Source organism: Ceratotherium simum, chromosome 16 (assembly GCF_057802395.1).
Source record: "Ceratotherium simum simum isolate JZ-2026a chromosome 16, ASM5780239v1, whole genome shotgun sequence".
In the NCBI taxonomy this organism is placed as follows: Eukaryota; Metazoa; Chordata; class Mammalia; order Perissodactyla; family Rhinocerotidae; genus Ceratotherium; species Ceratotherium simum.
Genome location: NC_141915.1, coordinates 42,861,893 through 42,884,928, shown reverse-complemented (window position 1 = coordinate 42,884,928; position 23,036 = coordinate 42,861,893). Strand labels below are relative to the sequence as shown.

The window sequence follows — 23,036 nt, the reverse complement described above, 5'->3', positions numbered from 1 at the left end:
CTAAAATGGACCCTGCAAGCACTTTACCAAGCGGGCGCAGCTGCACAAACATAATTATCCAGATTCTCCTTTATTTCCTCTTCTACCTAGGCTCCCGCCCCACCCAGCACCAGGCCACGCCCTGGCGTGTGACGACAGCACGCCCCGTGCGTCGCGGCGCGGCGCTCACTGGGGGCCCGGCTTTCGCCCGCTGCTGCCGCCGCCGCCGGCCGCGGCTGCTCTCCCAAGATGGCGGCTCCTCCGGGCGAGTACTTCAGCGTTGGGAGCCAGGTGTCGTGCCGGACGTGCCAGGAGCAGCGGCTGCAGGGCGAGGTGGTAGCCTTCGACTACCAGTCCAAAATGCTGGCTTTAAGTATCCTTCCTTGCGCGGAGCCCGAGGCCGGGCCAGCGTGTATGTGTGGTGGTGGCGGGGTGGGGGACGACGGCGGCGGCTGGGGCCCTCTCCGGGCCTAGGGGCGACTGGCTACCGCGGCACCCCGAGCGCATGCGCACGGATGTGAGCTCCCCTCCCCCTCGCACGGGTCCGTCGGTCTGCTTTGGGGACCCTGTCTCCCACCCCTTGTGGGAGCTGGGCCCCGAGCGAGGGTCGATGGGTGGAGGGGTGCTTGACACGCGGATGGCTTTTCGGGGGGAACGATATGAGAGGGAACACAGTGATGAGAAGAGGGGGTGGTCGTCGGAGGGGGCTGGTGGACTGGAGCCTGGATGGAAGGGGGGCGGATAAAATCATGTGGGGAGGGGGTGTGTAGAGTAAGGAACTGCTAGTAGGGCAAGGGTGTGGAGTTTAGGAGGGGATTTGGTCCAAGGGAGGGCGGCGGGGTGGTGAGCAAATGGGCCTTGCCTGTTTTGGGGGAGTGTAACTGCAGGACAGAGTTTGTATCTGAACTGGGGATAGGGGCTTGTTTTGCTGGTGCGTGTGTATGCGTGGTGCCGTTGGGGGCGGGGAGTGCTGAATTTTAGGTTTCTCAGTCGTTTGAAAATTGCTGTTTTCGGGATGTTTGCATTGGAAACCTGGTCCAGGGAAAGGACCATGTTTTTCAGAGGCGTGTGAAGGGATGTGTGGGTTACAGGTGAAAGAGTAAGTTATCTTCTCTTGCTCAGCTCAGCACATGGAATTCTGACTTTTCCATGGTAGTAGCCTACCCTTTTGAAATTGGCAGTGTTAAGCAGAATGGAAAAGGTGGCCTGCTTCTTTGGGGTGGAAGTGATTTCTGAATTACTCCAGGAAACTCAATCTTGGAAACAAAATACTTCCTGGTTGTAATAAATGTGCCACCCCTTCCCCTTTTATTTGAGCCACAGGTGGGTTTATTTGGATTTTTTTTTTTTTTTTTGAGGCGTAATCCTTTATGGCTTCTTTCAAAAGGAAGTTTCCTACTGAGTCTGCTGCATTTGAGTGGCAAGTATTTTAATTCATTTAACCATTAGTAGATTTCTAGCTTATTAGGAGGATGTTCTCTGAAGCTAATTACAGCAAGAACATTTACTTTTTTTTTTGCTTTTTTTTTAATGCAGGAATTCATACCTGGACCAAATAAGACCCTTTACATTAGTAGTTTAGTTGGAAGGGTTTTGGAATGAGGAATTAACTCTATTTTTCATTGGCATACAGTATGCTCTTGATAAATGGTTGGAGAATGAGTGAGTGAATGAATGAATAAATGGGTTCACTAGCTGGGTCACCTTGAGTGAGTTTCCTTTCCAGTACTGTAGTTTTCCCCTCTGCAAAATGGGAAATCTCAAATCTAAAAAAGTGAAAAGAGCACTCTATAGATGTAGGGAGTATTATGGCAAGAACAGAAAGTGCCTGTCATTTGTGGTTCATTAGGTTCAAGACAAGCAGTATACACCTGGTATTGAAACTGCATTATTCCTCTCCATAACACTGGTAGAGAGAAAGTGACAGAAACCCTTTTGAGGCTTCCAATTTTGGATTGTATTTGGCTTTGAAAAGGTTGAGATCTTTTGGTTATGAGGTTGAGCGGGAGGAAGGTGATAGGCAGAGATTTCCTGAGGAGAGCTGTGATTCTCGTGAGGCTCCCCCCTCTTGCTCGTGGCACACCTTTTACACAAGCCTTGTGTGAATTGTGTTTTCCATGCCCCTTTTGGGATGTGTTGGTACTCTGCTTGCCCCTATTTCCTTAACTTTATTTTCTCACCAGAATGTCCCTCTTCCAGTGGAAAGCCCAACCATGCAGACATCTTGCTCATAAACTTACAGTATGTTTCAGAAGTGGAAATAATTAATGACCGAACAGAAACCCCTCCTCCCCTAGCTTCACTCAATGTTAGTAAGGTAAGGACTTGAGGGCAGTTCTGGCTCTCCAAAATGGTGGGAAAATTGAGTCTCATTGACTCTTGGTGATACAGACATTGTCCATTGTTTGGTTTTCATTTTTTCATTGACTTATAATTGCTTGTTCTGATATCTTTTTAAGAAATATATCAGTTTAGTTTTTCTCTTTATTCCTGGATGTTTTCAGAAGATTTTAAGACACATCTTAATGCCCCGAGTTGAGAGCTCACTTTTGTCCTTTGTCAAAGAGGGCACTTTTTTTTTTTTTTTTTTAATCTGGAGTCCACGTGTGAACTTATGTTGTTGGTGGGGTTGGGTAGGGGTGTTGCCTGTGAACCTCCTGAAATTGTGTATGTGTGTTTCCTGGGTGAAGATATGGAGTATTTTTCAGATTCTCAGAGAAATTCATGACCTACAAAAATATGAAAAGCACTGCCTTGGAGCTTCATTTTTGTCTTCATGTTTGAATTTTGAGGTCTAACAAAATTAGAGGTTTAGGATATTTTAATCTTGAACGTACAAATTGATATCTGGGATCCCCCAAATCGCTGTATTGATTCTTCACTTCAGCCAGAGTTCATGTTGATCAGTAAAAATAATACCCCAAGCCCTGTTGTAGCCTTTGCTGTCCCCTGTACTTGAAACACTCTTCTTTCCAGAATGACTGGAGCCTTATTCATCAGGACTTAGTTAAATGGCACCTCTTCCAAGAAATCTTCTCTGATTACCCAGGCTAAAGTAATTTGCCCCCATTATTCGCTCTTATAGTACCATATCCTTAAGAGCTAAGATGACATATCATTTATAGTCCAACCCCGAGACATTTTTGAGAGTAAAGGGGCTGCTTTTGTTTTATACTGGGACTAGTATAGATCTATAGATGTGTGTGTCCCGGGCAAACTGGGACCTAAGTTTACCCTATTCATAGCCTTTTTGTAATTATAATTGTATATCATTTGTTTACTTTTCTATCTCACCAGACTGTGTTCTGTGAGGATGGGAACCATACCTGTTTTCTTCATCACTGAATGTAAAGAGGCTTGCACAAATAAATATTTGTTGAATGAATAAGTTAGGCCTTTGATTTCAGTAGCAGTTGCTTTCCTTAAGTCTCTTGAATTAGTGAGGTGGAAGTTTTTCCCTCTAGAGGAGTCTTGAAATAATGTATATTCCCTTGCCTTTCTTGGGAATGTGGTGTGTTCGCTACAAGTCAGCAAAGCAAGGAAACACTCAGGCAGCTGAAACAATAGAGGGTAACTGAGGCTAGCAGAATGTAGTTAGTTCAGATCTAGAGCTGCCTTCTTTCCAGATTCCAGGGAAATGCCACATGTTTTCTAGTGATGGCTGAGGACAGGTTCGCAAGGGTCTTGGGTTTCATATTAAAGGCTGTTGCATACAGTACCTCCCATTCTTAGAAACCTATAGATTTTTGAAACTCTGGCTTAGTCAGATACCTCATACTACAGTATAGGAGATCTTTGGGTGATCATCTGTTAGCTGAAGAGATTTTAAAAGATTCAAGTGAAATAGTTTATTGAGGAGAAAAATAGGCTGTAAGTTATCCTTTGGTATTTAGAGGGTGTCAGAAGTCTGTCACTAATTAACTGCACCTTTCGTGAGTAGTAGAGGAAAGATTATCTGAAAAAGGGATGGTTTTCTCAAATTGAAGAGATACTGAGTTTCTCCTCTTGTGACCAAGTGCCGCCATTTATCTGAGAGGGCTTGGAGTGTATGGGTGGGACTGTTAAGTGGGACCTGTTCAGAAGCAATTCTCTTACAGTTGACCTCAGATAGAAATAGTTCTTGGTTGTTTAGTTCGTGGATTAACTTTGCCTTTAGGATTTTGCTTTCTGCTGGTCAGTTTTAGTTGTTTACTAGCATTATTGTAAACGAATTGTTTACCCACTCTTTCAAGAAAGCAGCGGGAAATAATAGGTTGGGGAATACCAGAAATCTTTATTTTTCTTACTTTGTGGCCTGCTTGCCAAGTCTTGAAAAAGGTTTGCTGGGAAGAGGAGACAGAAACTAAAAACTAAAGTTAGGTGGGAGGGGTATCTTTGGATTTCATTTATTCATTTTTCCATTTGTAAAGATGTTTATGAGTAAGCTATATTGGCTTTTCCTTTGAAACCAACCTTTGAGGATGCTTTGTGATTCCTCCTTGGATTCATTTAGAGTTAGAAGAGCCTCTTGGGTTATTACTGAAAACAGCCAATCTGGGCAGCTGTTTACATGTTCCTTGAATGACATGAAAAGTTCATCTCATTTAAGTGCATGGACTTGGTTTTTTTAAAGATAGGGGATTGTTTAAGCATATTAGAAGGGAACTGAAGTGTTCCGAGACCCCTAGAAGAAAACTGTTGATGCTCGCAGACTAGGGGAGCACTACTTGTGTACTCCACTTCCAGTGGAAGATACTGTCACATGTTGGCTCATCTTGCTGACATAGTAAGTGCTCTGTTTAATTAAACCTGTTGATATAAACTGGATATTTGTTTACTCCAACCCACCAGGAAATGGAAGAGAAGGCCTTTTAAAGGAAATACTTAATTCCAGCCCAACTAGAGAGAGTATGAACTAGCAATTCTTGGAGATGAGCCTCTTTTGCTTTCAATTGACAGTTTACTGCAGGCTAAGAAATCCTCTGTCTATCTACAGCAGTGGGATGTAAGAGGAAGCTTGGAAGAGGACGGTGGGGTTGCAGAAGGTGGAAGTTTTGAATATCATTTTAACTTCTCCACAGTAACATTGTACCCTGTTGAAGTGTTCTGAATTTCCTGACTACAACACAGAAACATTTAAATAAAAGTACAGAAGCACACCAAAGCCAATCATAATTGAGCTTCAGGTTATTTACCATGTGGCTTATTAGTTTACTCTGTCATGAGGAAGGCTTAAATATTGCTTGAGGATGAGAGCCCTAGGGTCTGCATGATAGGGTGAAGTATGGTATTTCTTAACAAGTTCCTTTGAATTGACTCCACATCTTGTTCTCTGGGGATAAAGATTGCCCAAGGGTTAGTAGTACTCTCGGGAGATGATTTGGGACATGTCAACATTAACAAGGTTTTTTTATGTAGCATTTAGCAAACATTTACTGAAAATCTTATTTTGTGCAAGGCATTGTGGTAAGCTCTGTTGAGGACCATACCTTACATTTTTCTAGTGCTTTACAGTTTACAAAGAGCTTTGACACATCTCATTTCATCCTCAGAATCATTCTGTGTGATCTTTAGAATATATTTTATTTTTAGTTTAATGATAAAACAGGCTTATCAGTTTAAGTGACTTGTTCTAGGTTATATGGCTGATAGTGTGGGAACTAATATTTTTAAGTGCCACCCTCTGAAGTAGCAATTGGTAGACATCTCATTTAATCCTAACAACAGTTCTTATGGTGTGGGTACCATCACCATCTTACAGAAGAGTAAACTGAGGCTCAGAGAAGATGAGTCACTAGCTTAAGATCATACAACTGGTAAGTGATAGAGCTGAGATTTGAACTCAGACCTTTTTTTTTTTTCCCTCCTGAGGAAGATTTGCCCCGAGCTAACATCTGTTGCCAATCTTCCTCTTTTTTTTGCTTGAGGAATATTAGCCCTGAGTTAACATCTATGCCAGTCTTCCGCTATTTTGTATGTGGGTTGCCACCATAGCATGGCTGACAAGCAGTGTAGGTCCATGCCCAGGATCTGAACCAGGCCACCAAACATGCCAAACTTAACCACTACACCACTGGGCTGGCACAGGTATGATATTCTGATGGCAGAGTCCTGTGTCTTTTCTGCTACTATGTGCTTAGCCCAAGGAGCTTATAGAGTAGTTTGGTGAAATGAAATGAATACCCAAATAGCTATGATCCTAAGTAATGTTTCTAAGTAAAGAGAAATGTCTGTGTTATGTGGTCAGGAGCCGTGTGGTGTAGTAGAAAGAATATAGGACCCAAGCAGATAAGTCTTTAAAATCACTTCTCTGCCTCTTAACCTTACTAAGCATCAGTTTCCTTGCTGTAAAAATGGGATAACGTTAGTACCTATCTCATGGAATTGTTATGAGGATTAGGTCAAGTTGACTAGAGTTGGCAGATGTTAGTTCTGTTCTCCTTCATTATCTACGTGTAGCCAACTGGTGTTCCTTGAATTATGGGATAGGGGCAAGAAGAGGGGTGGGGGGAGTCTGACAAAGGGAAAGCAGCCAAGAACGTTGACACTACTATTACTATGTCAGTCCTTCCTAGCATTGGAGCTGACGTTCATTCACTTATTGGAACTTGGCAACCCAAGATTGGGGAGAGTCAAAATTGTATTGGATACTATTAATATATAATATCTTATCATTAAATGATGTTTTTAAGAGACCTCTTGTTGGTGACCAGAATTAACTTGGATTTCCAGGGCAGTGTTATCAGGTGGCATAGTTAAGTGGACACTTGCCTGAGTGTTGGAGGTTAGGGTGAGCAGTCACAGAACCTAGGAGACTGTGCTTTTCTTTCTTTTTTTTTTTTTTTTTTGTGAGGAAGATCAGCCCTGAGCTAACATTTGTGCTAATCCTCCTCTTTTTGCTGAGGAAGACCGGCTCTGAGCTAACATCTATTGCCAATCCTCCTCCTTTTTTTTCCCCCAGAGCCCCAGTAGATAGTTGTATGTCATAGTTGCATATCCTTCTAGTTGCTGTATATGGGACGCCGCCTCAGCATGGCCGGACAAGTGGTGCGTTGGTGCGCACCTGGGATCCGAACTTGGGCCGCCAGTAGCGGAGCGCGCACACTTAACCACTTAACTGCTAAGCCACGGGGCCGGCCCGAGGCTGTGCTTTTCAACCTCTGAGACTCTTAGGAAAGAACTCATTGAGTGGCCGGCCAGGTGGTGCAAGTGGTTAAGCGCTCGCGCTCCGCTGCGGTGGCCCAGGGTTCGCCAGTTCGGATTCCAGGCGCGCATTGACGCACTGCTTGGCAAGCCATGCTGTGGCAGCCTCCCATATAAAGTGGAGGAAGATGGGCATGGATGTTAGCCCACGGCCAGTCTTCCTCAGCAAAAGGAGGAATGGCAGATGTTAGCTCAGGGCCGATCTTCCTCACAAAAAACAAACAAAAAAAGAAGTCGTTGACACGGCCAACGCAAGTGTATGTATTCATTTGCTTAGTTAAATGCGAGTGCATTGAATGAGAGGTAAGTCATCTTATCACTTTGCTGAGTTGAAGAAGACTTTCTGGAGGAGATATTTTTTTTCTGTGGGAGGAGGCAGGAAAAGGGACAAAGCATAGAAAATTGAAATCCACAGATAAGGTGTCCACCTCTCTTGCCAAGCCACTGACTGGTTTGTCGGCCTCTTTTATCCATTTATTCCTTACTAACAAGCAGTGAGTGATCACATGGAACCAGAAAGAAGAGATTCAAAGAGTTTATCAGCAGTCCCTGGTAATGAAGAATGAGTTGGCTGCCTATGGATAAAAATGGTATTTGGAGATTGGTCAGGGGGTGGAAGGGCCTGGTAAGGCTGAGAAAATGGAAGAGTCACAAAGTTCGCTTTTAAAAGTAACTGCCATCAGTGCTTACCTTTAGATACGATGTTACACTGAGGGAAGAATTGACTTGTTTTTGGTTTTGAGTTCTACCAGTTTCAAAGCGAAGATTTAGCATAACCTTATGACATTCTGGTGCTTTGAGGGTTAATCCTCAAGTATGATTAAATTCCTGGGGTAGTTGATAGTTTCTGCGTTATGGCCTGTGTTCATGGACCTATGCTGTTAGCCAGGCCCTTGACTGTAATGTGTTGAGGTGTGGAATTACCACCAAGTAGAATCATAACTTGGCCACCCTAAGTTTAGGGTGTATATGTATGTGTATATTGGTAGGAGGTAGAGGGTGTTCATATTATGTGTAAATGTGGGAAGGGAAATAACTACTTGTCTAGAGAAAGCAAGACTTTTTTTTTTTGTGAGATAAAATGTTTCTGGCTTCTAGAAGCTGTATATAACCTATTGGCTCACTTGATTGGAATATGTTGTCAAGGTCAAAGTCCCAGGTTAGTCCACCAGTAAGTTTTGCATCTGGCTATGAGCAGACAGCTCTTTCCTCACAGAAGTGTCATGAAGATGCAAGTTGGGGGTGAAGAGGAAGAGCCCATCACCGCTGAGTGACAGGGGGCATGTTAAGTAGTGAGTGGTGTCAGATGAAATCAGAGAGGTAGAGTGACTGACTACCATTTTAAAATCACTAGGCTTTTGAAGGAGGTCACATTCAGTGGCATTCAAACTTTGAAGTCAGCCTGACAGAGCCATAGTGGGGGGTGCAGTGCTCCAGGCTAGGGTTCATGGCTCAGTTCAGGCTATAGTGCATGGCAACCAGCTGACTCATTGGGGCCTTCATGAGGTCTAGGGTTTGGTTCTGACGTGGGCTTTCTTGACATCATGGGGGTGTGGGGAGAATTGCTGTCTACCTGAAAAGACAAATTACTGAGCCCAAGTGACTCTGGCAGAGTTGTGCCTTAGGTGTGTTTTTGCAGCCACCTTTGCATTCTACCTCTTTGACACAGATGATTCAAAATAAGGACTTTACTCGTGGGTCAGTGGTGGTATCTCTTCCAGTGTTAAGAAAGGGACACTCTAACTGGTTTAATTTTCCTGGGAAAAAAACAAGTGGTGCAGTCAAGTTCTAGCATTGGAATTTTGAGACTAGCTTAGGTAAATACCAGAAACTACCGTGGAAAGTGAAGCAAATTGTACCTGAACAAGAAAATTAAAGGATCTACACACTATGCCAAAAGCTAACAGTATAGTGTGTAGAATGCAAGGAGTTTGAAAAACTGGGTTCTTTTTACAGCTGGGCTGCTAATGAATTGTGTGACCGTGTTTTGGTCAGGTATCCTCTGGGAACTGTTCTATGAACCTCTAATTGTCAAGGTTTCTTTTCCTTTTATCCACCTCCCCTCTTTCTCCCTCTCCCTTCCAGGTGCTGGCAGTGTCAGGATGATTAAGACAATGCCTTTCCCTTCGAGAATCTCGTGTTTGTTGGGAGTGGTGAGGGACAGTAGCATTTAACTTAGTGATAAGGATATGGCAGGTTCAGTGTTAATGGAGGTGTAAGCAAGGTACTAGGATAGCATGGAACAAGGGGCAGCCAGCTTGTTCTGTAAAGGGCCTGACAGTAAATATTTTAGGCTTTGTGGGCTATACATTCTCTGTCACAACTACTCAACTTTGCCTTTGTAGCAGAAGCAGCCATAGATGATATATAAACAAATGGGCATGGTCGTTTCAATAAAACTTAACTAAAATAGGTGGTTGGCTGAATTTGGCACACAAGCTGTAGCTTGCCAACCCTTGGCCTAGAGAGTGAACATTTTAGGGTTGGCTTTTCAGATGTAACAATGGAGTAGGGTCTTGAAGAATAAATGGTAATTAATTAGATAACAGGAGGGAAGTCAAATGGAATCAAGCTGATTTGCAAGGTGCTCAATTTGTCCATCTCTGCAATTTAGAAATTTCTGCTGTTCTGTCAGTGAACCAAACTGGAAGTTGTTAGTTCTCAGAAGGGAGGAAAAGGACTAGTTAAGTGCCAATATTGGTGTTAGGGGCTTTACATAGACTCCAACAGTAACCCTTCAAGATGGGCCCCAGACGAATGGACTGAGGCTCAGGAGAGGTTATGCTTCTTTCTTAGGTTTGTGCAGCGAGTGAGTGGTAGGCAGGGGTTTGAGCTGGAGTCTTTTTTGGGGATAAGGAGATGGCTCTTCTGTTTTACTTTGCTTTCTCTGCTCTTTTCAGAGCCCAGGAAACAACAGCACATGGCTCTTTCACTATCACTGAATGAAATCAACTTTATTTTTTTGTCAGGAAGTTCAGCCCTGCGCTAACATCTGCCAATCCTCCTCTTTTTGCTGAGGAAGACTGGCCCTGGGCTAACATCTGTGCCCATCTTCGTCCACTTTATATGGAATGCCGCCACGGCATGGCCGGACAAGTGGTGCATCACTGCGTGCCCGGGATCCTAACCGGGGCTGCCAGCAGTGGAGCGCGTGCACTTAACTGCTACGCCACAGGGCAAGCACCCTAAAATCAACTTTTTATTCCATAACTGGGGGCCCCATTTTGGCACAAAAAATTAAAGGCATTTTTTTAACTTATTATTCCAGTTATATTTTGGAGGATACTCTGTTTAGGACTTAAGCCTCCAGCAGCTCTTATAGATGCCAGAAGGGAGAGAGTACCTTCTGGCATCTATAAGGTGGCACAAGCCACCTTCTTTGTGCTAATAATAATGATATTATAATAATAGTAATAATTTTTTTTTCTTTTTTTTTTGCTGAGGAAGATTGGCCCTGGGCTAACATCCATGCCCATCTTCCTCCACGTTATATGGGACGCTGCCACGGCATGGCTCGACAAGCAGTGCATCGGTGCACGCCTGGGATCCAAACCGGCGAACCCCAAGCCGCCGCAGCAGAGTGCGCGCACTTAACCACTTGCACCACCGGGCCGGCCCCAATAGTAGTAATGTTAACAGTTCATATTTGTACAGTGCCTTACAACTCCCCCAGTGCTTTCACCTACCTTATCTCCTTTGATCCTCACGGCCGTGTGTGAGATGGCTAATTTGAGTGTACACTCTCGGACATAGGTTGTTGAGGTCGAATTTCAGTTTACATCCCAGCCAGTTTTCTCTCTGGCAGAGCCATGTGGAGGTTCCGCAGCAGTAATGGTTTCAGGGTCTCAGGACTAGGAAATTACTCTGTTGGTGTCCAGGAGGTTTAGTTGTCTGTTGTAGCTATGAATAATGTATGGTGACATAATTACAAATAACTAGCAAAAACTATTGACTTTGCTGACAGCTAGTTTTTGTTTTAAACCAGCTAAGAGACAAAACTTTGCTGATAGTGTGTACTGACTGTACACACTGACTTGGGGCTGGCCTCTATTGCACGGCAGCAAGATGATGGTTTAACAAGTATTGTGTCGAAGCCTAGAGACTGAGGCGGCACTATGGCCCCTGGATTTGCAGGGTGTTTTTCGTCATAGCTGAAAGCACTCAACATATCTTTTTTTGTGTGTGTGAGGAAGATCAGCCCTGAGCTAACATCCATGCCAATCCTCCTCTTTTTGCTGAGGAAGACTGGCCCTGAGCTAATATCCATGTCCATCTTCCTCCACTTTATGTAGGACGCCACCACAGCATGGCCTGACAAGCGGTGTGTCGGTGCGCGCCTGGGATCCGAACCCAGGCTGCCAGCAGCGGAGCATGCGCACTTAACCACTATGCCACGGGGCCGGCCCCAGCACTCAACATATCTTAACATTCAAGTGCAGGAGACTTCCTTGACTTACCTTCTCTAGACTTCGCACGTCAGAAAATGATGGTCCAGGGAATACCTATCCTTCTTGGCCTGAATTGCTTTCTTACACAGGATCTGTTCTCATAAAAGCCTTCCTGTGAACTACCTTTAACAAAAGAAATAAAGGATGTCCTTGAAGTTTAGGGTGAGACTGGGACCCTTTTCAGAAAAGAGAGCCCCTCACTAAAAGGCAGACAGTTGTGTTCTGTACTAGAGAGGGACATTGATGGAAATCCAGAATTCATTGATGAAAAGAGAATGTGGCAGCTTAGTCTTAAAGTATTTTCTTTTTTATAAAATATTTTCTTTTGCATTCAAATTTATAACTATATTTCCAACAATAATTTATTTTTTTATTTTTTTTTAATTGTATTTATTTATTTTTTTCCCCCCAAAGCCCCAGTAGATAGTTGTATGTCATAGCTGCACATCCTTCTAGTTGTATGTGGGACACGGCCTCAGCATGGCTGGAGAAGCGGTGCGTCAGTGCACGGCCGGGATCCGAACCCAGGCCGCCAGCAGCGGAGCGCGCGCACTTAACTGCTAAGCCACAGGGCCGGCCCCTAGACTTGTTTCTTAGTTGGAACTGTTTGAGTGTAGGGTTAAGAACACAAACTCTGGAGTCAGCCTGTCTGAGTTCAAATCCAGACTCTCCTGCTTGTGGCTTGGTGAACTTGGGCAAGTTTCTTAACAGCTGTGCCTTAGTTTCTCCATCTATTAAAGTAGGAGTAATTTTAGTTCCTACTTCGTAGGATCGTTGTGTGGATTAAATGTTTAATACGTGTAAAGTGTTAGCTTGGTGCCTGGCATGGGGTAAGCTCTCAGTCAACGAGTTAGCTCTTAGAATTTTAGGTTCACTGTCAGGCCTCTTTGGCTCTACCCTTCCCCTGTTTAATTCAGTGTCTTGATTCATTATTATGTATTCTAGGACACGACTTCAAGTAGGGTACTCTTATTTTTTCAGTTCCCAACTATCCAACATTGTAAAGTATAGTATTTTATTAGAAACTTTCAAACAGGAGCTTTCAGCTAGGGAACAGGAAGACTTGGGGATATTGATAGTTGGAAGAAATCATTTTGAGAGCCTGCTTGTTGCTAGCTAAGAATGAGGGCTTTCCAAGAATGTGCCGCAGAATTGAAACAACAGGAGCAGGCATGGGCTCTTAGGATGACAGTTGTTCTTGGCTGCTCTGGTTTGCCATCGCTCAGCCTCCATTGGGCCTTGCAGGCAGCACCAGCCGTTCCGGGGCAGCAGCTGTGGTGCCTCCTAACCCCTCTGTGAAGGCAGCTGCTTGGAAGGCCCGAATACACAGAGAGGACAAACTGAGAGTGGCTCATGGGAGTCAGTAGGTCACATCCAGCAGGTTCTTCTCTGGACTCTGCTTCCCTTGTTGTATCAGCTGTCACAGCCTGTTAAATACTTGCAGTAGGAATCCCTCTGGATTCCCCATAGCACCTGTGCATTTGTGGTCTGGGTGTGTGGAAGAAAGATGGCCCAGCTGGTGACTGACTAACAAGATGACGTGCATATTGCTTGGATTTTGTTGTTGTTGTGGCTGCTGCTGCTTCTCCATGTCACTGAGTACAGGCAGAGATACATGCTATTGGTGTTCATTAATTCCCTCACTCAAGGGTTACCCAGCAGCAGGCATGACTAGAAGCCTTTTAATATTGATGTGCTTTGGTATCAAGTTCATGCACTTTTCTCCAGTGTCCACATCAAGGTTCTATATATAAAATGGCCACAGGAGGAAGTACTGGTTAGTAGGCAAGAAATAACTGTTTTCACTGGGAATCATATAAAATAAAAGGAGAGGCAGGTAAGCACAGGTTGTCTTGTGCAGTCATTTCAGTTAAGCCACGTGCACATTAGTAACAAATATTTGTAAGTTTGTGATTCTTGGTTTGCCTGAACCCAGCGTGTTCTTAAAGTTGGTGTCTTTAATATTCTTTGAGATTCTAAGCAGTTAGTGCTTCAGTTTTGATTGGAAGAGAGGCCAGCAGCTAGCATGTTTGCATTGAAAATAGATGTAGTATATGGTGATAGTCATTAAATTTAAAAAATTGCAATCCTGATGACCCTCCCAAGCCTAAAAGACACACCCTGCACCTTCTTTACTGAAGGCAGCTTTTATTGGTTCCCTCTGGTGGTTTGACAATAACCATAAACTTAGTGACTTGTAATAACTGGACCGTTTATAGATATGATTAGATGTGGGGAAATTTAGATCTGTGTAACAGCTAACTTGAGAGTGGAGTGATAGTCACTTGCTTTACAAAAGGAGGCTTATCCACATTTTTCATGAGTTTTCAGGAACGTGCCTAAAAAGAGCAAAGTAATCTCCCTTCCCCTCTCGCCTCCAGTTTTGAGAAGAAACACTTATAGGGCTGGCCCCATGGCTTAGCGGTTAAGTGTGCGCGCTCTGCTGCTGGTGGCCCGGGTTCGGATCCCGGGCGCGCACCGACGCACCGCTTCTCCGGCCATGCTGAGGCCGCGTCCCACATACAGCAACTAGAAAGATGTGCAGCTATGACATACAACTATCTACTGGGGCTTTGGGGGAAAAATAAATAAATAAAATTATAGAAACACTTACAGATCCTTTTTGTGAGGGTAATCTTCCTCATGCCTAATTGACGAGGTCCTTTGTGGGAGAAATTTACCCCCTTTGTACAACTTCCTGGTGAAAGCAGATCTCTGTAGCTGAATTATCAGATTTAAGCACTTTTCAGATTGCCTTGAAAATACAATCCGTAAACTGACAGTTGGAGGTTTCAGGGTTTGCAGTGGGTCCAGACCCGCAAAGCACAATTGCAAGTATAGGCAGAGTAGTTGAGGATTTTGAGGCTAATTGAAATACAGCCAGCTTACACTGATTTCTGCTGACTTTTCAAAGGCTCTCCCTTATATCATTTAGCAGTTGGGATCTGTTTGCACTGTGAGTTGAAATGGAGAATCATCTAGTCCATTCTCCTTTGCTTTCAGAGCTTTAGAAGAGATTGTGCAATTGGTATTTGGGGGGTTTAGGGGTTTAGTTTGAAATCATTGTTCAGGGCCAGCCCCGTGGCTTAGCAGTTAAGTGCGCTCGCTCCGCTGCTGGCGGCCCGGGTTCGGATCCCGGGTGTGCACCGATGCACCGCTTCTCTGGCCATGCTGAGGCCGCGTCCCACGTACAGCAACTAGAAGGATGTGCAGCTATGACATACAACTATCTACTGGGGCTTTGGGGGAAAAATAAATAAATAAAATTATGAAATCGTTGTTTGGTGACCATTGTGTTGCTGTTACTCAGGCTGTCTAAACTAATCACTTCTGGCTGAGATTTATATCCATTTTATTTCGCCTCTGGCCAAAATTCGAAAGTGTCTCCTCTCCCAGCCTTTTTCCCCCCTCTTCTTGCTTAATTTGTCAGTCCGTTCTTAAGCATTCTTTGTAGATGCCTGGTTTCCCTGAGCCAACTCCTCTCTTAGTAAATGGGTTGATGTTATGTTTTTAACCTACTATGTAGGTGACAAGGATATTTTACTCTGAAAACCCAAACTATCTAGTCAACACAAGCTTTATAGAAGCAGCGTTGTCTGACCCAACATTGGGAGATGTTTTTGGTCTTCAGGGATAAACATTTTTAAAAAGACCTTAAAGTGAGGCTCTCCTCCCTGCTCATGGGGTAAACATCTGCCTGACCACTAGCTGCTTCCCAGAAGCTCTGCAGGAGCTTGGTTAATCCAAGGGAGCTCCTTTGCCCTGCAGTTTTCCCTTCTTTCCCTGGAGGCTTCAGATTTTCTACAGGGTTGTTTGGAAAGTGAGACTCAAGGAAACTCCTTGTTACCAGGGTTTTCTTGGTGACTGAGTAAGCTTTGCTTGTTGCTGCTTAAAATACAGCACCAGCAGTTCTCTTTCCACAGAAACTGAGTGCTTTCAAGCCACGAGGCTGTCTTGCTGCAGGTGGGATTGCCAGTGCTCTGGGGAATGCACTCGGCCCTGTGCATTTTTTTCTATGGAAAGTTGTAGCGTGGTGAGGCCAGAGTGGCAGGACCGGGCTTGAAAGATTATTTATTTACTGCTGCTGAATCTGTCTCTCTCCATGTCCTGGGGACCTTGTTTCAGCAGGAGCTCTGGCTTCAAATCGCTGCAGAGTTTTGGCCTTTCTTCCCTTTTTCGCCTAGGAAGACTGAAATGACCGTGTGTATGAGCTAGCTCTTTTATGCTCACATGCTCTCCTCCCTCTGACAGTCTTTGAAACCAGAGGCAGGGATGAAACTCCCCAGTTCCCCATAACCCAATCGAAGGCCTCCTTTTCTCCTTCATAGTCAAACCCATGCCTTAAGAAAGTGCTTCATTTTACCAATAATTAGACCCTTTGCTTACGTTTCCCCCTGTAGAACTAGATTTGGTTTATGGTTTGAAGGGTCACTGTTAAAGCAGAATATAGATGTTTAAGAATTCCAAGCATCTAGGTACTTTGGGAATGTGCTGGAGGTATGATCTTTCTTTGTATTTAAGGAGCTGGTGTTTGAGGACAAATTGTGTGTTCTCATGTGTGTGTTTGTGCATATGTCTTTGGTATGCTGCAGCATCAGTATATACTAAGCTGTTCGTGTTCATGGTTCTGAAAATCTCCCCATCATTTGTTTGACTTTCAGATGCGTTATCTGCCCTTTTTTTTTTAACCATCTTGTCCAGCATACTTGTTTTGTCTTACACTCAAATTTGTACTTCTGGAGTCTCTAGCAGCCAATAGTGTGGGGTGGGGACCAGAAACGTATTAGAAGGGCAGTAGGGGGGCCGGCCCCGTGGCTTAGTGGTTGGGTGCGCGTGCTCTGCTACTGGCGGCCCGGGTTCGGATCCCGGGCGGGCACCAACCCACCGCTTGTCAGGCCATGCTGAGGCCGCGTCCCACATACAGCAACTAGAAGGATGTGCAACTATAACATACAACTATCTACTGGGGCTTTGGGGAGAAAAAGGGGGCAAAAAAAAGGAGAAGGATTGGCAATAGATGTTAGCTCAGGGCCGGTCTTCCTCAGCAAAAAGAGGAGGATTAGCACGGATGTTAGCTCAGGGCTGATCTTCCTCACAAAAAAAAAAAAAAAAGGCAGTAGGGATTAACAGGGTATCCACCTCTGTTGGGGGGGATTTACTAGATAATTTTAGTAGGCTACTAGATTTTACTGGAGTTTTTTTTTTTATCAGTTTGTGATTGTTCCACTAGAGGGCAGTTAAAGAACAGACATGAGGTAGAATGCAGACCATTCCTTTTTGCAAAGAGCAGGATAGCTACAGCTCAAGTTGAAGGTGGACAGTATCCGTGGTTAGGTTTATTTGAGTCTTGGCTTCCTATACGAGCACAGATAATGGTACTAGAAGGGCAGTCTTTAGAACCGCAAATTCTGGTGTATGAAGGTGTGGTAGACATTAATTTCTAAACCTGAGGCTCTAGCACAGTAGCTGATAAAAATTCTTCTTCTTTTTTTTTTTTTTCTGAGGAAGATCAGCCCTGAGCTAATATCCAGGCCAATCCTCCTCTTTTAGCTGAGGAAGACCGGCCCTGAGCTAATGTCTCTTGCCAATCCTCCTCCTTTTTTTCCCTTTTTCTCCCCAAAGCCCCAGCAGATTGTTGTATGTCATAGTTGCACATCCTTCTAGTTGCTGTATGTGGGACGCCGCCTCAGCATGGCCGGACAAGTGGTGCATCGGTGCGCCCCCGGGATCCAAACCCGGGCCACCAGCAGCGGAGCGTGTGCACTTAACCACTAAGCCACGGGGCCGGTGCCTGATAAAAATTCTTAATTCTCTCCTTTCATAGAAATGTATGCATTACCTTTTATCTCTGAGCATCACTTCCCCTCAGTTACCTCCCCCGTTACACTCTGTACCTGTATACTGTTGCCCTGCTCTGTTTTCTTCCTAGAAGTTACCTTGTTTATGTTTTTGTTGTCTGTCTCCCCCCCGCTTCAGTGCTGTATCTCTAACTTAGCACACTGAATGTCTGGCATGTGGTAGGCCCTCAATAAGTATTGAAAGGAAGGAATGTTTGCCAGGAATAGCAGTAACTATTCAGGTATATTGTATGTGTTTTTGTTTGTTTCACTTTTGATCTCTGAGAAAACTGAATCTACCCAAACCAGTCTTTCCCAGCTTCCTTTCCTCAACTTAGGTCCTGACTGTTGGGAAGAATGAAGGTGAATGCTTTTCTGAGTCTCTTTCCTCTCCCCCACCCTAGCTTGCCAGCAAAGCACGGACAGAGAAGGAGGAGAAGCTGAGCCAGGCCTATGCAATCAGCGCTGGTGTCTCCCTAGAGGGCCAGCAGCTCTTCCAGACCATACACAAGACGTGAGTTGGGGGAGCATAGGAGGCCCTTGTATGGGGGGTGATGCTGCCTGGCTGTGCTGCTTGGTGGTGGTTGTGTTTCTGAAAGTCATCAGGGAAGCTGGGTAGTGTGTTGGTAGTACCTCGGCATGCAGAGATGCGGGTGCTTGTCGCCTTTCCGTACAGAAGAATGGTTTAATCGTGGACAAATTGTCCTCTCTGAGCTTTAATTTCTTCGTCTGTAGAACTTCCTTTTGGGTTAGATTATCCCTAAGGGTCCCTCTAGGCCTAGTATTCCATAATTTAGAACTAGTGATTTCTTTCTCTGTTATTATTTTGATCTTGTACCTTTCTCTAAAAGCTGATGCAGTTTTATTAAGGGAAAGTTATATCTGTCTCACTTTTCTCAGTTGTACATTAGGGTGAACATAGGGAGTTAGAGCAGAAGGCCACCTTATTACAACCTCCTAAAAGACATTTTGTCACAGCAGAAGTCATTTGACTCTCCACTAGCTTCCCTAGCTGCTGAAATCTGAAGCATTTGACACCCCCCCCCCCCCCGGCTGCCTTCTGTTACCCTATTTAACCACCTGGGTCTGGTGCACAGATGGCAGCTGGCATCAGAGCTGTTTGAGGCCCTGGTGTGAGTATCTGAACATTTACAGGTATGTGAAGGAATTCTCTTAGTAACATCAGCTGCTCTGGGGTTCCCCAAGTGTGAACTGGAATGGCTTTTCCCGGTCTGGCAAGTGCCCAGCTGTCTGATAATTGAGAGAGGCCAGTTTGAGGAGCAGCTTCCATTTTGGGTGGTGGGGCCAGAGTACAGATCACAATAAGATGGGGAGTTTGTTCTTTTGTCTTTGTAAAGGTACTGTTTCCCCCTAGGCCAGTGGTTGGCAAACTATAGCCGGTGGGCCAAATCTCCTCATTTGTTTGCATATCATCTGTGGCTGCTTTTATGGTACAGTGGCAAAGTTCAGTAGTAATGACAGATTGTATGGCCTGCAAAGCCTAAAATATTTGCTGTCTGACCCTTTATAGCAAAGTTTGCCAACCTCTGCCCTAGGCTGCTACTTAAGTTGAATCTAGTGGCCTGAGCCTAGCTGTTTATTTGTAACTCAACTTTGGTTTGGACTTCTGAGGCTGCCATCAAGTTTTCTGTGGTTTTCCAGGTCCGTAATGCTTCAGAGTAATTCTTCTGGGCCCTCCTCGAAATAAATATGCATCAGTTTCATTGCTTTTCCTAGCCGGTGGTGCCCAGGAAATGTTTCTTGGCTACTCCTTCCTGTGGGCTGTAGGCATCTAGTTGTTGGCTGAGTGGTGAACTGGGAACTTGGGATCAGCTTTCTGGAGTTGTTTATTCATCAGGCAGGAGGTGTGGGATACCCACCAGTGGTAACTTTGACCTGCTCTTGTCTCCTTCCAGCATTAAAGACTGTAAATGGCAAGAAAAAAACATCGTAGTCATGGAAGAAGTTGTTATTACACCCCCATATCAAGTGGAAAACTGTAAAGGCAAAGAGGGGAGTGCACTGAGCCATGTACGCAAAATAGTAAGTAAAGGAGCCATGAAACTTCAGGGAAAGGATGATTCCTTGGCCTTCACCCCTCCAGCATCAGGGCAGGATATTGTGCTGCAATCCTTGCTTCCTCTGACACAGCCAGCCTGTGAGCAGCCCTGCCTAACCACCCTGCCTCCCTGCACTGTGGTGCTCTGCAGCTGTGGCTTAGATACTTCTATGGGGGTGGAACCACTGGGCAGTGTAGAATAAAGCGAGTGGTCAACCCCATGTCCTCTGAGGTGTGGCTTTTTGGAATTAGTCAGACCATTCCATGGTATTGGGCCTGAGCAGTTCTTCTCATCCCAGGCTGGGTTCTTCTCAGGAAGGGCTGGTTGGTATAAATCAGTTGCCTTGGGTGTCTCGGACCCTGTGTATGTTATCTGACTTTCTAGATTGAGTTGCAGCATTTGTAGAAACAAACTGAGCATTGAGAGACCAAGATCGTGGATGTAAAAAGTTTAAGATTGTAATTTCCCAGCAGCTTTTTATTCTGCACTTGTGTGAACAGGGGGAGAGAGTTTGAGTCATAATAATCTCTTTTCATATTCTGGTTTAGTTTATAGATTTACCTTCTTTTAGCCAATCTTAGCTGAAGCTGCAAAAAATGTGACTGAAACAAGAGGCTCCCACCTATCTTGTGGCTGGGAAGGCCAACAGACAACAAGGGTCCACGAGCTGGACAATTGGGATGGGGCTGTCGAAGCCTGGAATGAACTGTTTGGGAGGCCTTGTGTGCCCATCTCCTCTTCTGACCTAGGCTGACTGGTCTCTTTCAGGTTGAAAAACATTTTAGAGACGTGGAAAGCCAAAAGATACTGCAGCGTTCACAAGCCCAGCAACCACAGAAGGAGGCTGCCCTGTCATCCTGAGTCCACACACACGGAGGACTCTTCCAGCATCCAGCCAAGGAGGCGATGGTGGCTTCAGCGGAGGCAGGCCGGGGGAGGGAAGGGATCCTATATTTCCTGTTGGCTCTTGTTAACAAAGGGTCAGCATTTCCAAATCTTAGACTTGAACAAACAAAACACCCGACAAAAAAGAACAAGAGAATAATTTAAAAGTTGAATCATTACTTGACTAACAGACTTCGGTCCACCATGTCCTTTTCACAGCCCCCCTCTGGAACAGTCACCTTGTTAATTTTATTTTTCAAAATTCCTTTCCTGCTCTGCCCTTTCACCTCTGACTTTACTTTCCTAGTCTGTCCCTGCCATCTGTTTTTATAAGTGGCTACACTTGCCTTCTGAGTGATTGAAAGAAACTTTTACATCTTCTTTTCCAAAATAAAAGTAACAAGCTGACTGTGATACTTAAGTTGAGACTAGAGCAGCAGACAGAAGTCTCACTTTAAATTTTTCTTTTTTTTTTTCTTTTCCTTTTTTTTTGTTTCTTTTTTTGCACAGGGCATGGCTTGAATTAGTTTTATTTTTCTTAACTTTAAATATATATATGAAAATATATATTAAAATGTTCTCTAAATATTTTCTGCTTCTTGCAGGTCTCTTTTTACTAGATCATGGCCACTCTTCCCACCTCATCCCTCTGAAAATAAAAATATATTGCCCACTCCACCACCCATAGCCAGGCAACTAACTTGACTTAGTTCACAGCAAGAATCTCCTACAGCACTTTGTAGAGCCAGTGTATGCAGATGAGATTCCGTTTTGAGGGTTCCTGATGGCTTTTTAGTCTTTAACTGTGTGTGTACCAGTCTCACATTTGGCTAAAACCTCAGGATTCTCCTTCTGCCTTTTGTCTTACTTCATGGTACTAGAAGAACCTCCTCAACACTCTGTCTCCTAGATGGGAGAATCAGCTGCCCTTTCTCTTGTGCCCTCTGCAGGAAGAAGTATTTTGCATGGCACATCTCAGCTCCTTGAGGGATGATTTTCTTCCGTAAGAAACCTGGAGTCCACCTACCCCAACTTCTCTTTAAGTCTGTATCCAGAGCCACTAGCCCAGGAGAAAGCTTGGGTGACCTATAGTTTCTCTACTCTTGCCAACCTCCTACTCATGCCCTTCCCTACCCCCGTAAATATTACAAGCTTATGACAGTTTGTATGTGCTCAGCCGATGGGCAGAAAACCTGGAAAGAATTTCTGGACTTGTAGCCCACCAGTTTGTCTGTTTTGACTAACCTGCTGAGAGCTAAAACTGGCACCTGTTGCCCCTGTGCCTTCAGGATGGTCCACTGGGGCAGAGTGTGCCACTATCTGAATATCAGGCACTGAGTGGGATGTGGGTGATGCTCATGTAACTGGCTAGAGCTTTGGGGGTGGGATGGGGGTTAACTACTATTTTTTTGGCCATGATCTCTTTCCCCTTCCTTTTTTTTTTAATTAAATAAATGGATCGAAATTAAATAATTCAAGCCCTGCCTTCAAAATGAAATTTTTTTTTAGTATTGTTTAGCAAAAACAATAAAACCCAAATTTTTTTAACCATCACTCATGTCTTGGGTTTGTGCGTGCTTTAGAGGCCCCAGAGGGAGGGGGTCTGAGGGTATGTGTGTTTGGTTTGACCTTTCTCTTTAGATCTCTGCTTCCTACTCTTTACCCTCTCTCCTTCTACCCCCGAGAACTCATCCAGAAATACAGTGCAAAGTGTGTAGTTTAAAAAGGGGATCCAGGGTTCGGAGTTTTGTGTAAGTGGAGTAGAGGAGTAAAGGGGTTGGGTACATACATGAGACCATTTGTTACAGAACTGTGTGGAGGTAAAATGAGAGAAGACTGGGAAGTAAACTTTCACATCCACCTGCCATTGACCAGAACCTGATTTAAAGTACCAAGCCTTTGATTTAGTCTGCATGGAAATATAAAATTCTGGAGAAGGTAAAAGAGGGAGAAGAGGAGAGACCTTGCAAGAACTAGAAAACCTAAGAAATGCAATTAAAGGAGTGAAGGTGACTAGTGGGAAATAGTAAGCCCGGGAAGAAGCTCTGTGTCACATGTCCCGCATCGTCACTTCCCATTTGTCTCTAGGTATGTGAATGGGAGACGGTACCAACTGTTTCTAGTAGGAAGCACTTTTGACTCTTTAGTTTTAGTTTATGAAATGATGTGGGGGGGGGTGCCCGCCCTCTGGTGCAGCGGTTAAGTGCGTGCGCTCCGCTTCGGTGGCCCGGGGTTCGCAGGTTTGGATCCCGGGCGCACACTGACTCACCGCTTGTCAAGCCATGCTGAGGCGGCGTCCCATATAAAGTAGAGGAAGATGGGCATGGATGTTAGCCCAGAGCCAGTCTTCCTCAGCAAAAAGAGGAGGATTGACATCGGATGTTAGCTCAGGGCTGGTCTTCCTCACAAAAAAAAAAAAAAAGAAATAATGTGGAGGAACTTTAAGCAGTTCAAGGGGTGGAGTTAATATGGTGGGAAAGACAGGCAGTGAGGTGTAGAAGAAAGAACAAGGGCTTTGGAGACATAAATAGATGGGTTCTAATCTGACACCTGCATTTTCTCACTTCGTGACTGTGCTAAGTCATTTCACATGTTCAATCCTTAGTTTCCACAACTGTAAACAAGGAACCCATCTCTTGGAATTG

General features: G+C 44.6%; 1 protein-coding gene across 2 annotated transcripts; it reads left to right on the top strand.

Moving 5' to 3' along the window:
• Positions 1-179: 179 nt before the first annotated feature.
• LSM12 (LSM12 homolog) lies at positions 180-21,945 on the top strand. Of its 2 annotated transcripts, XM_004432543.3 has the most exons (5): positions 188-352; positions 2,163-2,296; positions 17,851-17,960; positions 19,363-19,489; positions 20,275-21,945. In XM_004432543.3, the coding sequence occupies exons 1-5, from the start codon at positions 229-231 to the stop codon at positions 20,365-20,367; spliced, it is 588 nt and encodes a 195-aa protein (XP_004432600.1). In that variant the 5' UTR covers positions 188-228; the 3' UTR covers positions 20,368-21,945. The 2 variants fall into 2 exon arrangements, with proteins under 2 accessions (XP_087297377.1, XP_004432600.1); XM_087441251.1 differs by lacking the exon at positions 2,163-2,296 and having other exon boundaries at positions 180-312.
• Positions 21,946-23,036: the final 1,091 nt, after the last annotated feature.